We start from the raw sequence: 12410 nt of genomic DNA, 5'->3' as shown, positions 1-12410 counted from the left end.
AGTCTTAAAACGCTGTGACTAAAAAGACACAGGAGGTAGGCCGACGTAATTTTGGGCACATTTCGTCCATTTCCAGGAGTCCGTGTTGTAGAGATTTTGCTCGATTGCTACCAAATGACCAGTGACCCGAACTGCGAGGGAGTGCTTTGTCCTGTTTTGCGGAATGCGGAAGTTGATTATAACCCCTATAAAGAAAAATTGTAGGTTTCGTCGTGTGGGCGCACATGGCAGCCTTTCCACAATGCGGCAAGACGACAATGTGAAGCCCCTGCATATTTCACACAGATCACACTGATCTATTTTCAGCTTGCAGCACTTGCAGTAAAAGACTCCAGTACACACACACACACACACACACACACGCACACACGCGCGTACGACATCAGAAGAGAGAACATTTGTCAAGCGAGACAGGCGGGATGCGGCATTCCCCGAGGTCACGTCAAGGTCAGACCCCCCCCTTCGCCCTCCCCAGAGGAGGAGGGGAGCGTCTCGTAAACAACACAGTCGTGTCGCAGATAACGCAAAGATGTGAAAATGATTGGACGTCATATCAGACAAAGAAAAATTATGCGAGAGGTCCTTTTTTCCCGACAGTACGCTTGGAGGAGGCCACTTGTGACTGAAGTCATTACAGATGCTAAACGTCCACCTGCCAGTCTAGCCATAAAACTGTGAGAACACACGCTGTTAGTGTGATGAATAAGTGAGTTGTTGTGTGCGTGTGGGTGTGTGTGTGTGTGAGCCGCTGAGGGTACACTCGCACGCCGCCGCCTCTCCTAGCTAAGCCGCCGCTGACCCCAACCAGGGAGCCGACACGCAACAGAGGCTGGCACAATGGCGCTTTAATGGGACGTGTCAGTGGAGGTGTATAGACACACACACACACACACACACACACTGATGAAGACCCCCCCCACACGCAACAAGGTGGCAAGCTGTGCACAAAAAACACAACCACCACCACCAAGGCGCCAGAACATTTCGCCGGCTCGGCAGAACCCACGACGGTGAAGCTTTCCATCGCGTCTCACGTATCATCAAGTCAATAAAGTACTTTTCTGAGGCTCAGTCAAGTTCGAATCTTCAAAGTTTGGAAGTGATAAGTGTCTTAAAAGTTGAGAGGCAAAGGGAGGATTAAAAGAAAGTTAAGTAGCAGACTTAAGTTGATCAGGATAAGAGCACACCAGAGAGACAAATGAGTCCTCTTATTTCATAATGTCAATGTCTGAATGATGCATATCCTTTCCATATACTGGCAATTACATGCCTCCATTCAGAAGCAGTGGAGTTCTAGCTTGATATGAAAGTTTGTCGAAGATTCTTCCAGAAGTGGGACTGCTCAAGCTAAAAGAAAACCCAATCAGACAACTGCCATCATGTTTATTTTGTGACAGGTTGAAAATGTAATACTAATAACGCTAAAAGGGGAGGACAGAAGCTGGTCTAAGTACCATGAAGGAACCAGAACCAGAGCCGTGACCTGTGGAATCGTGTCACGGGTTATCACGTCTCAAACGAGACTCTGGGCCCTCGTCGTGAGCAGTCATCAAATGGCGGGCGGCCTTCGCTGATATTTCACCTTGCGGCTACAAAACCCTTTCTTTAAAGCGTCCAGTGACATTGCATCATTGTGATCTACTATCTACTATTATCTAGTAGGGGTTGAACGGGTTAAGATTTTTTTGTAATCGACTATAATGTGATGAAAGTTGATTTGAAGTTTTGATTTTTTTACAGCCCTTAGACGTGCTACGGTTCTCATTTTTAGTCTAATCTTTCCACGGGCTCGGAGCATCTGTACGGCCGCATGCACTGACGTTAGTGTCGTAAAGCGACATACAAGTGTTGCTTTCGGTGTCGTAAAGCGATAAACGTTGCGATGTTGGTGTGTGTTGCATTACACGCATTCTATGATCAATAAAGTTGTCATGAACACACATGCGTTATTACACAACATTTTGCCGACAAAGATGGAGTTCCGCTTCGCGCCGCTGCCCTCGTTCCTCGCCGCCAGTCACGAGGTAGCGTATCTTTCGAGACGAGAGGCAATTGGAATAGCCGAAGCTAGCGAGGCTAACCGCTATGCTCTTCCACAACCATCTTATTTTCGTATATGGACTTTGTCGCCTTGTTGGCCGGACATTTTTCTGCTCTACGTAGCGTGGTCGTCCGACTCGAAAGCCCTTTTTGTGAATTGGCTGACTGGAACATGAGATGCCAAAAACATGTGATTCACGATTAGTCGATTTCAAACATTTAACGTCGATGCGGACTAGTAAAGTTGACTCATTGATTAATCCTTAACCCCAACACACATTGCCATTCGTTCCAACGCAAAACAAGAAGCGAAAGATCGGTTTTAGCCAAACGGAAAGCAGAAAAAGTCACCTTCGGGGAAAAAACTAAACATAACAACAAGGGCAAACGGAGCTAAGGGGGGGCTCGTTAAATTAAGCTCCACCCCCGCAAAAGTCTGTTTGCAGTGTTTGCATGTGTCCAAAATGTCCAAACAAAAAGAATAGGAATGAACACCAGACAACAGAGGGTTACTTGTGCAGGGGGCTTGAATTTGAAGGGGGGCGGGGTGCATCCAGCTGGCTGATAATGAGACCGCCCTCGCGCAACCTCCGCACGCCTCTCATGCGTGTCCCACGGCTCGCAATTAGTCGCTAACGAGGGGGGCAGGGGCCGTGCGGCCGGAGAGCGTCGACTGCGTGCTGTTATCGCCACCCGACAGACGCCACGGGGCGGCGGAGATTAGCGATACGGAAAAACGGGGGAGAGTGGATTCTGTGGGGGGGAAGCGCATTGAACGCATCAGTCAGAGCCATACGTGTTCAATTCCCTGCAAAAGTGAAAATGTCCTCGAAATTTGACACAGCGCAGAGAAGGGTGTTGTTAACAACCCTGCAGAAATGTTTTTGCAACTTTGTAAGGTGTGACGAGTCACTTGAGCCTTTCAAGAAATGCAAATGCATGCACATTTAACATGATTTCTAAATAAGTTGTTTTATAAAAGGTACATAGAGTTTATAGAGCCACTGTGATCCGGAAGTTGCAACTGCAAATGAAAACACTGATTGCTCATATGATTTGAAACAAGATTTGCAACTTGATAATAATCATCCATCCATTTGTTTTTTTTTCAGCCATTCGCACTCACATTCACACCGACAGACAATTTAGAGTCTTCAATTAACCTACCACGCATGTTTTTGGAAATGTGGGAGGAAACCGGAGTACCCGGAGAAAAGCGGGTCCTCAGAACTGTGAGGCAGACGTGCTAACCAGTCGTCCACCGTGCCGCCGAGATGATAATCGATAAATGTGAATATTTTCCCAAATGTAGTTGTAATTATGTGGCCCAAAAATGGTTTTAAAAAAATAAATAAATAAATAAATAAAGACTTGCTGTTATTTACCGCTCACAAAGTCGCAGATTTACTGTTCCGGCCAACTTAAGATCAAATTGGGGTGAATGTGGCCCGCGAACTAAGATGAGTTTGACACCCCTGCTTTACAGGGACTTTAAGAGGTGCTAATATTAGCATCCATTGCTAACTTGATTTATTTCACTAAATACTAAGAATGCACATGTGATGAAATTTTGATCAATGACGGTGGAATTTGTCATTTGTAACGGCTATTTTGTGTCTCTGACTGTTGTGAACTCCTGTTTCCATGCTTGTTTAGCATTGAGTTTTGTAAACTGAGCGTAGCCGGAAAACCGAGCGCCACAGCAAAGTGGAGACTGTGGAGCATCGCGGTGCACCGTCTAGCGCTGACGTTAGCGTGTAGCAAGTATCTCCTGTGCCTGCCACAAACTGTGCTTCAAAAATGTCCTTCCAGTTCAGAACCCCACACATTTTTCCGCCACACCAATCAGATTGCTTTGATTTCATCACTACTGTTCTCAGCCACTCGGAGACATGTTTCCATTGTATCTAGCGTTTGCTATAACATGTTGTCATGCATAAACAAGCCTTCAAGTCACAGGATGTCATCGCCCAGCGTTATTTTACGAGACAAAACATGACATCGTCGACCCGAGTTGTAGATCTCGACATTTAAAGCGAGGAGACAGTTTCATGCCGTCCCGCGTGTCTTCGCGTCAACAGAACTCTGCGTCATCCCGCGTCAGCCGGCGGGACGAAAACATAACTCCCGGACGTTAATCCCAATTTGTGTCTACCTTCAGGAGTCTGGCCTACAATATTATTTAACATAAACCAGCTGTGGCCAGTTCAAAGAAAGTTAACGCTGTGACGATGTGGCGCTGCACTGAATTATAGATGATCGGCATGTATTTATTTTCAAAGGGAGGATGCGTGCAGTGTATGTGTGCCACTGCGGCAGTGAGTCTCCTCACTCATTGGCAGACACACACACACACACACACACACGGCAGCAGCAGCACATGCTAACTGGGTCAATGAGATTCCCTCATGCTCTTCTCCCAGCTTCTGATAAGCGACACATACTCGAATCTTCAGCGAAGTTGATTATTCGTGTATGGCTAATGTGTCTGCTGCATGCGCCACATGCAAGGATCTGCTACACCAGGGGCAGGCAATGGCCCAGCGAGCAGTCACATTATCAAGAATACTGTAATATCCGTTGCATTAATTTGGCCATTTTATCATAAAATTGGTTAATGAACATGTATTTATGTACGTATGTATGCATGTTCTTGATTCCGTTAGCTCATTAAATAATTGGTTAATTAATTTATTGTGAATAATAAAATCAAAAATGTAAAATAGAACATTATTTTATATTATATGACATAATTGGTTAATTAATTATAGTACATTAATTGTAAACAATATCATTCAAAATGAGAATGAATAATATTTTTATCAAAATAAACTTTTTTAATCTTTTATTTATTTATTTATTTTTTCACTTCATCCATGAATGCCCTGGCCTACTGTTTAAAAAATAAAATCATTCCCTTTATAATTGCCCAAGTTATTTTTAATTTACTTTTATAATATCCATAGTACCAATGTGCTCTCTAAAAACTTTCTTTTTTTTTATTCTTGTTTCCCGAAAATGTTTATACATGACTTGGGCAACGATGCCATTAGGCTACCAAACGGTGACACGTGAGCACAAAAGTTTGCCCACTTTTGCATGATGCTAATCTACAAAGTATAATTTGGCAGCTTGGTGATGAAGTGCTACCTGCGAAAAAAAATCGAATCTTTACGGCCACTCGCTTTGTCGGGGGTGTATTGGGTTAATTAGCCAGTGGTGGCTTTGCGCGATCACCAGTCACTTCCAGTCTGGGTGCAGAGGGGTGAACGTCCCCTGCTCTGGAGGGAAATCGCGTCTCCAGAAATTCCTAGATTTGTCGCTAGTCGATTTGTTGAAAAATAGTCGCTCGAGGGGTGAGAAACTCCTAAACGTATACGCAAAGTTGCTAAGTCGGCAACGCTGAGTAACCGCGAGCTTCGTCACGACGCCCTAGCTCCGCCCCCGTCATCATGGTAACGGAAGCCAGTGACAAAATTACGTAATGCTGTATGTCTCCTTTAAAGTGAATACCTCAAACACCCATTATTTTTTTTTATGCAGCTTTTGTATTGGATCGTGTACCTAACGTTGTAGCTGACGATTATTGACGGCAGTGAAGCCCTGTGCCCTTTTTGAGTCATGTCACATTTGCCTCTTGCTTGTCGCTAGGCGGGATTTGTGAGGCACATTCTTTTTCTTAGCGTCTGTCCGACTTTCTCTGCTACTGTACGTAATGAACATCAAATTTGTTTTTTTCAATTGGGATTTTAGGGCACAAATGATTGAATTCTGCCTCGAAACATGTGGTGACGTGACCTAAAACAAAATGCTTTGCCACGTTCAAGTAACCTATACCCACAGGAACCCGTTTTGTTTTCGCTGACCTCTTTGGCCCGCTCCAGCTCGTTGTGCAGCGCCTGCTTGGAGATCTCCACCTCGATGATCCTCTGGCGCAGCTGCTCGTTCTCGTCCTCAGCTCGGCTGCGCTTGTCCTCCACGCTCTCCAGCTCGTTGTGCAGGCGCACCGACACGTCTTTGGCCACCTGAGGTCACATGACGACCGCGGTCGGCGATATGTACGCACTTCTCAGGAAGCCGTTACTTGATCCTAACTCATTTTTCTTTCACAGAGTACAACACGACTGTTACAAGTGGTCATTTCTAAAACGAAATCCGAATTCAATTCGGGACACCTTTAATTCGTTTACACGCGCACGGACGGAGAGACACGACAGACACCTTGAGGTCCTGCTCGAGGGCGCGCAGCAGCTCCCCGTCCACGTGTCCCGTCTGGGCTGCACGAAGGCCCTTCTGCTCGGCCTTCCTCAGGCGGTACTGCAGGATGCGGCAGTTCTTGTTGGAGCGCTCCAGCTCGCGCCGCAGCTCCTGCAGCTGGTACACCTCCTCGTCCATGTAGGTGTCGCGCAGCTCCTCCATCTCCGCCCGCAACTCTTCCGCCTCGTCCTGCAAGCGCAAAGGGTTTTCTATTGAATACAGAGCAGCGATTCACTTGCAAAATGAAAGGAGGACGGTATACTCTTTGTGCTATATACTTTATGTATTGCATATCAAGATGTCACATACAGTATAACAAATGTTTCCATGCTGATTTCATATTTAATACGGAGCAGTGATTGAATGATGGAAATTGAAGAGGATGTACTGTTTATCTTCCATCCATCCATTTTCATTACCGCTTCTCCTCACTCGGGTCGGGGGCTGCTGGAGCTTATCCCAGCTATCTTCGGGCGGGAGGCGGGGTACACCCTGAACCGGTCGCCAGCCAATCGCAGGGCACATGTAAACAAACAACCGTTCAAACTCACACTCACACCGACGGGAAATTTAGAGTCTAAACCGGAGTGCCCGGAGAAAATCTACCCAGGCACGGGGAGAACATACAAACTCCACACGGGCGGGGCCGGGATTTGAACCCCGGTCCTCAGAACTGTGAGACGGATGTGCTAAACCGTCGTCCACCATGCCGGCACTGTTTATGTTTTGAAAAAATATATATGCAATCAGATGATTTCTTTGCATTGTTGAAATGCGGTTCAATTGTGTGTGTTTTGGGCACCTTCGACCCACTTTACATGAACTCTCAAACACGCCAAACAATTAAATAAATTGACTTTAAATATCATCGGAGCATTCGGAAGATTTTTTATTTTTTGGGGGGGCAGGGCGCGTGGGGTGGGGGCTGCTAACTGGGGTGGGATCATTGATGCACATAGATTACATGAGAGAATATCAATACTTGGTACTGGTGTACAATATTGATATTAACTGCGACCGACAACGATAAGATACGTCACAATATCGATACTTTGTCCCACCTGTATAGCAACAATAATAATAACAATATGAATCTCCTGTTTGGTTCATCCTGTTACTGTATGTACTGTACACCCAAATTTTGCGTCGATTGGTCAAAGTGGTGTTGAGGATGATTATTTATTCATTTATTTAAGTTTTTTTGTACTTCCCGCACTGCACAACTGAGTTGGGTTTTCAGGGGTGGTCATGTTGGGCACCCCAACAAATTTCACAAGGATATTTTGTAGTTCGGACCGCCGGTTGCTGGGGCCCGAATAAGTCCTGACGTTGCCTCCCGCGCCGTCCTTCTTCGAGCCTGATGCAGTTCGACGCAACGAAGAAGCCCCTTCGCTCATTAGCTAACAAAGAAACTGCGCTTTTCCCATTCATTTTCCTCAATTGGCTTTCTCCCGCCTCGAGCATCCGGCGGCTTCTTAAAAGATTGCAAGTGAACCTCCCACTCTACTGCTAAGCAATTCTCAAGCTGTCAAACTAAATCGCGCACGGAAACCGACTTTGATGCTGAAAGGAGACATGAAATATTGGAGCGTCCCACAGAGATAAGATGCTTAGTTACATCATCATCATCATCATCATCAGCAGCAGCACTGCCGGACTTCTCTGATCACAAGCACGTATTAGCATGTAATCCCCAAAGGTACGCTCTATTCTGTTGTACATTTATATTCATTTCTGTGTACTTGATCAAAGCCATCATCTCTCTCTCTCTTTTTTTTTTAATCTCTTGGATTTGCTGTTTATTCTTCTTCTGACATAGGAATCACCTTTTTTTGGGGGAGGGGGGCCTCAGAATGCCTGAAAAGTTGGCAAATTTTGCAAGCTTGGGTATCCTGCTAAAAGGTGTCAAAGGGGCTCCCAAAGAAGAACCCCCAAAATTCACTCAGTTGCGCCGACTCCTGCAAGTTAGAAAAAAAAATTCCCCCGACACCGGTTTCACAGATTGACACAGATCGACCTTTGCCCACATTTGAAATGGGACTCGGACACTCTTCATCTTCATCACTGACGTGACTTCATCTCTCTCTAACTCGACGTCATAAAATGAGGAGTTTGTTTAAAAAAAAACACACACACACACACATTTGCACTTATGTCTGCTGTCCATGGACAAATCCACAATGGTTTTGCCGTTTCCTCTGGCGACAGAGGCTTTTACGAGAAACGAGCCATATTGATTCATTGAGCCTCGACAGGAAATACAAAGGCGAACGTTTTAAAGAGCGAAGGGTTTACGGTGCACTATTTAAAGTAGGTAAATAAAAGCCTTTAAATGGATGAAAAATGCATAATTCACAACTCTAGGCTTACATGAAAAATGAGTACTAGAGACGTGATTTTCAAACCAATTCCAGTGGCAAAATCAATGTTTCTATTACAGAACTCTTCATTTGGTACATGATGCTTGTTTTTTTTTTTTTTTTTCTTCAATTTGTCAAAAATGATAATTAACTGAAAATTTCATTGAAAATGTATACAGACTGCATGGCATACAAGCACATTCATGCCATGGCGAACTAATACAAAATAAATTAAAAAAAATAAAAAAAAGAGAGAATTTTGGCTTTGATTTAAGGTTGAATTGTACTTGGATCAGTTCACTGGCTTATTATGATTTCAGTATTATATATATATATATATATATATATATATATATATATATAGTTTTAAAAACATTTTACTACAGTATTTTACCCGAAGATTTCGTGGCACCGAGACCTGCATCTCGTTCCTTCAGTTCTTTTCAGGCTGTGAATGACAATAAATGTCAGTGAATGTTTCATAAATATTAATAAACATTCCCTCTCATCCAAACCATCGCCCTTATTAGCATTTTACTCACATAAATTCCCAAATTGAACCTGTAAATCCGACTTTTTTGACAATATGTTTATATTTGGGGCCTGTAATTTGCGGTGGTGTGCGACATTAGACTGCATTATCATGAGAGCTGTTCCGGAAATTGTGCTAATTGAGCCACATGAGAGGTGTCAAAATATTAGGCGCAGCTCTTGGGATGATGAGAATGCGCCAGTGTATCTAATATTGCAGCCAGTGAGAGTACAACTGGTTTCGTAATTGTTACTAGGTGTGTTATATCAATGACATACATGCACATTGTGAGGAGCATGTGTGTGTTTGGGGGGGGGGGGGGTTTAGCGGATTGAGGAGTACACCAGCTGGCCCTGTAGGAGGCCGCTTGAGCCTGAGCACACATGGGACACGCTCGTCCTGAGGGACGGGGTGGCTTTAGTGCGGAGAGCAAAGCTGATTAACCGCTAGCAATGTTGTCACTGAGGCCAAGACGCACGCAGTAACTCGCTGGCAACACCGTTGCCAGTAAATGACTGTAAATTAACGGGGGTGGGGAGGGACTTAAAAAAGTGGGACGTGAGGAGTCTTAATTGGATTCTGGAGTCATGCACTACTTGCTACATCACACTCACACACAAGCTGTGAATTATTATTTGCTCAGTACTACTTCGATTAAAGACATTCACTGCCATTGACGGCTTTAGAAGTCAAATTTCCATGTTAACTGGGAAGGCTGGCAGTGAATGAGTTAACTTACCTGAATCAGGTGACACTCAGCGAAAGCAGCAATTGGCTCCTGTCTCTTGACCTCTACAATAAGCTTCCTCCAATGGAAACATACCGCTACTACCAAACCCACATTTATTTAACAGAAGCATATAAAACGACACTTTTCTGCAACGGTGCCACATTGTTAGTGTTCAGTATTTCTACATAATAGATTTGTATGATCACTTTTTCTTGTATCATCATATTTTCTTGCATGTGTCTCTTGTTATACACGCGCCTTGTGATTCACACCAAAATGCTGTGGAGCTATAAATATTCCAATGCATGCTAGGAATATACAGTATATTACAGTACACTTAAGACAGTGCTGTAAATTCTACAGTTATTTACCACATACCATGCGGTAAAATCTTGTAAAGTGATTACAGTTTAATTTAAGGACGTTTCCGATGCATCATGGAATTTTGGTTGACGTCACACACTATAAACAGGGAGTTACCGTATATATTTTTAAATCCATGTTTGTATTCTTTGTGGTGCTGTTGAGCCGCACGAGGAAAATGGGAGAAATTAAGGATTAACGTATTTATTACGGCAACAACAGTTCGTGGCGCAATGCATGCTGGGAGCCACGCGGCTTCTCCTACAAAACCCAGTCACTCTCTGTGTGACGTCAACCAAAATCCCACGATGTAGTAGAAACTATAGCTAATTACTGTATAATCAAAATTATTTTACTGTACGGTATGTGGTAAATAACTGCAGAATTTAGAGGACTGTCTCACAGTGTAAACAATGTTACACAACACTGTGGCGTGGTGGGTCACGTGATGTGCCTCTGATCATGTCAAAACTGAGTAGTATTACTTCATTAAAGGCTTAATTGGATCCTATTTTGGGGGGAAGCGACAATAGCTCATAGACCAAAGGGTCAATGGCATCTAGTTGTGATGAGAAGAGATGCTAGTCTGCTAGCTGGCTAGTGTCAAGGTGCCTCTGAGCAAGGCATGTGCAGCCCTCTTTGTGTGTGCCCTGTGCTCGCCTTGTAGCGGTCAGCACAAGCGTCTCACACTTCTTCGGTTGTGGGTCGGAATCTGAGTTCAGCATACGTCAGGATCATTGAAAGCTCTACGGTGCACGTGAGAGTGAATGACTGGCTGGCGACCAGTCCCGGGTGTACCCCGCCTGATTAGATTCGAGCAGGTGTACCTAATGAAATGTCCTGTGAGTGTCGTAGTGGGAAAGGCTGCTGCAGTCCAGACAATTCAACTCGACAGTAAATCTTAGGCTATAACAGGTAATTACCTTCAAATAATCGTTCTCAGACCTCAAATCCTCCATTTCTCTCAGCAGCTCTTCCTCGGTTCCTTTGGCTTTCTTCTCCGGACCGGACCGGGCCGGGCACACCGAAGCCTTGGGGGCGGGATGAGGCGCCGGAGTCGCCGGAGTCGCCGGAGTCGCAGGTGGCTCCGCCCGCAGCGGACGATCCCTATCACTGGAGCCGGTGCCGGACTCGGCGTCGCTGCTGGCCACCGGCGCCAGCTCGGACGGGCAGTCCGACAGATCCGAGCTGCTATCGGTCTGGCCGACCAGACCGGTCGGTACCCGGACCGGGGAGCCATGGCCGAGAGGCCCGGTGCACGCCGAGGCGAGCTTGCCCTTCTTGGCCTTGGCGAGGGTCGGGCTGCCGGCTGCTTTCAGTTCGCTTCCGGGTAGCCTGCCGGGCTTTTTGGCCAGGCCGGCCTTGGCGTTGCTCCTGGCGGCGAGATTGCGTCTGGAGCCGCGGTTCGGAGCCTGCTGCTTGCCGAGTTTGGGCGATTTGGGTCCCATGGCCGGCGGCTTCGCGGCGCGGGCGTGCACGTCCTTCAGGAAAGGTCTGGCCGGGGAGGGCGCCCGGTTCGGTCTCTTCTTCTCCGACTGGCTCGCTCTGGTATCGCTGCCTGCAGAGCCATTGGAGCTCTCCATCATACACCAGCAGGAGGAGGAGGCTGACGGAGGAAACGCTCGGTCCTCCTCGGCACCGCGGGACGGGAACAACAGTTGTGGAGCGTCTTGCCGGTCGGGTTCGAGATGGGCATCCTGCGCGGTACCGCGACCACTAGTGTGCACTCACGCAGGGCGTCATTGTGGTCCCCGCGGAGGAGGACGACTGCAGTCACAGCGGATCAGGGGGGAGGAGACGGGCACATTGCACACATGCTGGCGGCTGAGGCGTCGCTAGTCTCGGCTCTCCGTCTCCATCCCCTCCGCCACTACTTCTGTGCTGCGACTCGACGTGTCAGGTCCGCAATCGCTGCGGCTGTGTGACGCCCGTGATTGGCTGCACGGCGCATGCGCTGCTTTGCAACACGTGCGCGCGCCCCGCGTGGGTTTAGGATGCAAGCGGGTCCCTCGTGCACGCGCATCCTCTCTTCGCTCGATGCACGCTCCCCTTTGCATTTCAGCTCTGCAGCATTCAATAAAGCGGACGCGTTATTTCACAACCACGTGACTCAGTCAACACGCAATGG

General features: G+C 46.4%; 1 protein-coding gene across 8 annotated transcripts in view; it reads right to left on the bottom strand.

Moving 5' to 3' along the window:
* The window catches only part of LOC133411144 (microtubule cross-linking factor 1), a 40638-nt gene extending 28398 nt beyond the window's left edge, over window positions 1-12240 (bottom strand). For all 8 annotated transcript variants that reach the window (XR_009769624.1, XM_061693081.1, XM_061693082.1 and 5 more), the window contains exons 1-3: window positions 11206-12240; window positions 6262-6486; window positions 5907-6065 (exon numbers count right to left, since the gene is read on the bottom strand). Coding sequence is in view for 7 of the 8 variants with exons in the window: in XM_061693081.1 (XP_061549065.1) it covers window positions 5907-6065; window positions 6262-6486; window positions 11206-11868 (1047 nt within the window). In the remaining variant the exon portion in view is untranslated. The remainder of the gene's footprint in view (window positions 1-5906; window positions 6066-6261; window positions 6487-11205) is intronic.
* Window positions 12241-12410: the final 170 nt, after the last annotated feature.

Source organism: Phycodurus eques, chromosome 13 (assembly GCF_024500275.1).
Source record: "Phycodurus eques isolate BA_2022a chromosome 13, UOR_Pequ_1.1, whole genome shotgun sequence".
Classification (NCBI taxonomy): Eukaryota; Metazoa; Chordata; class Actinopteri; order Syngnathiformes; family Syngnathidae; genus Phycodurus; species Phycodurus eques.
This window is presented reverse-complemented; position numbering and strand designations above follow the sequence as displayed.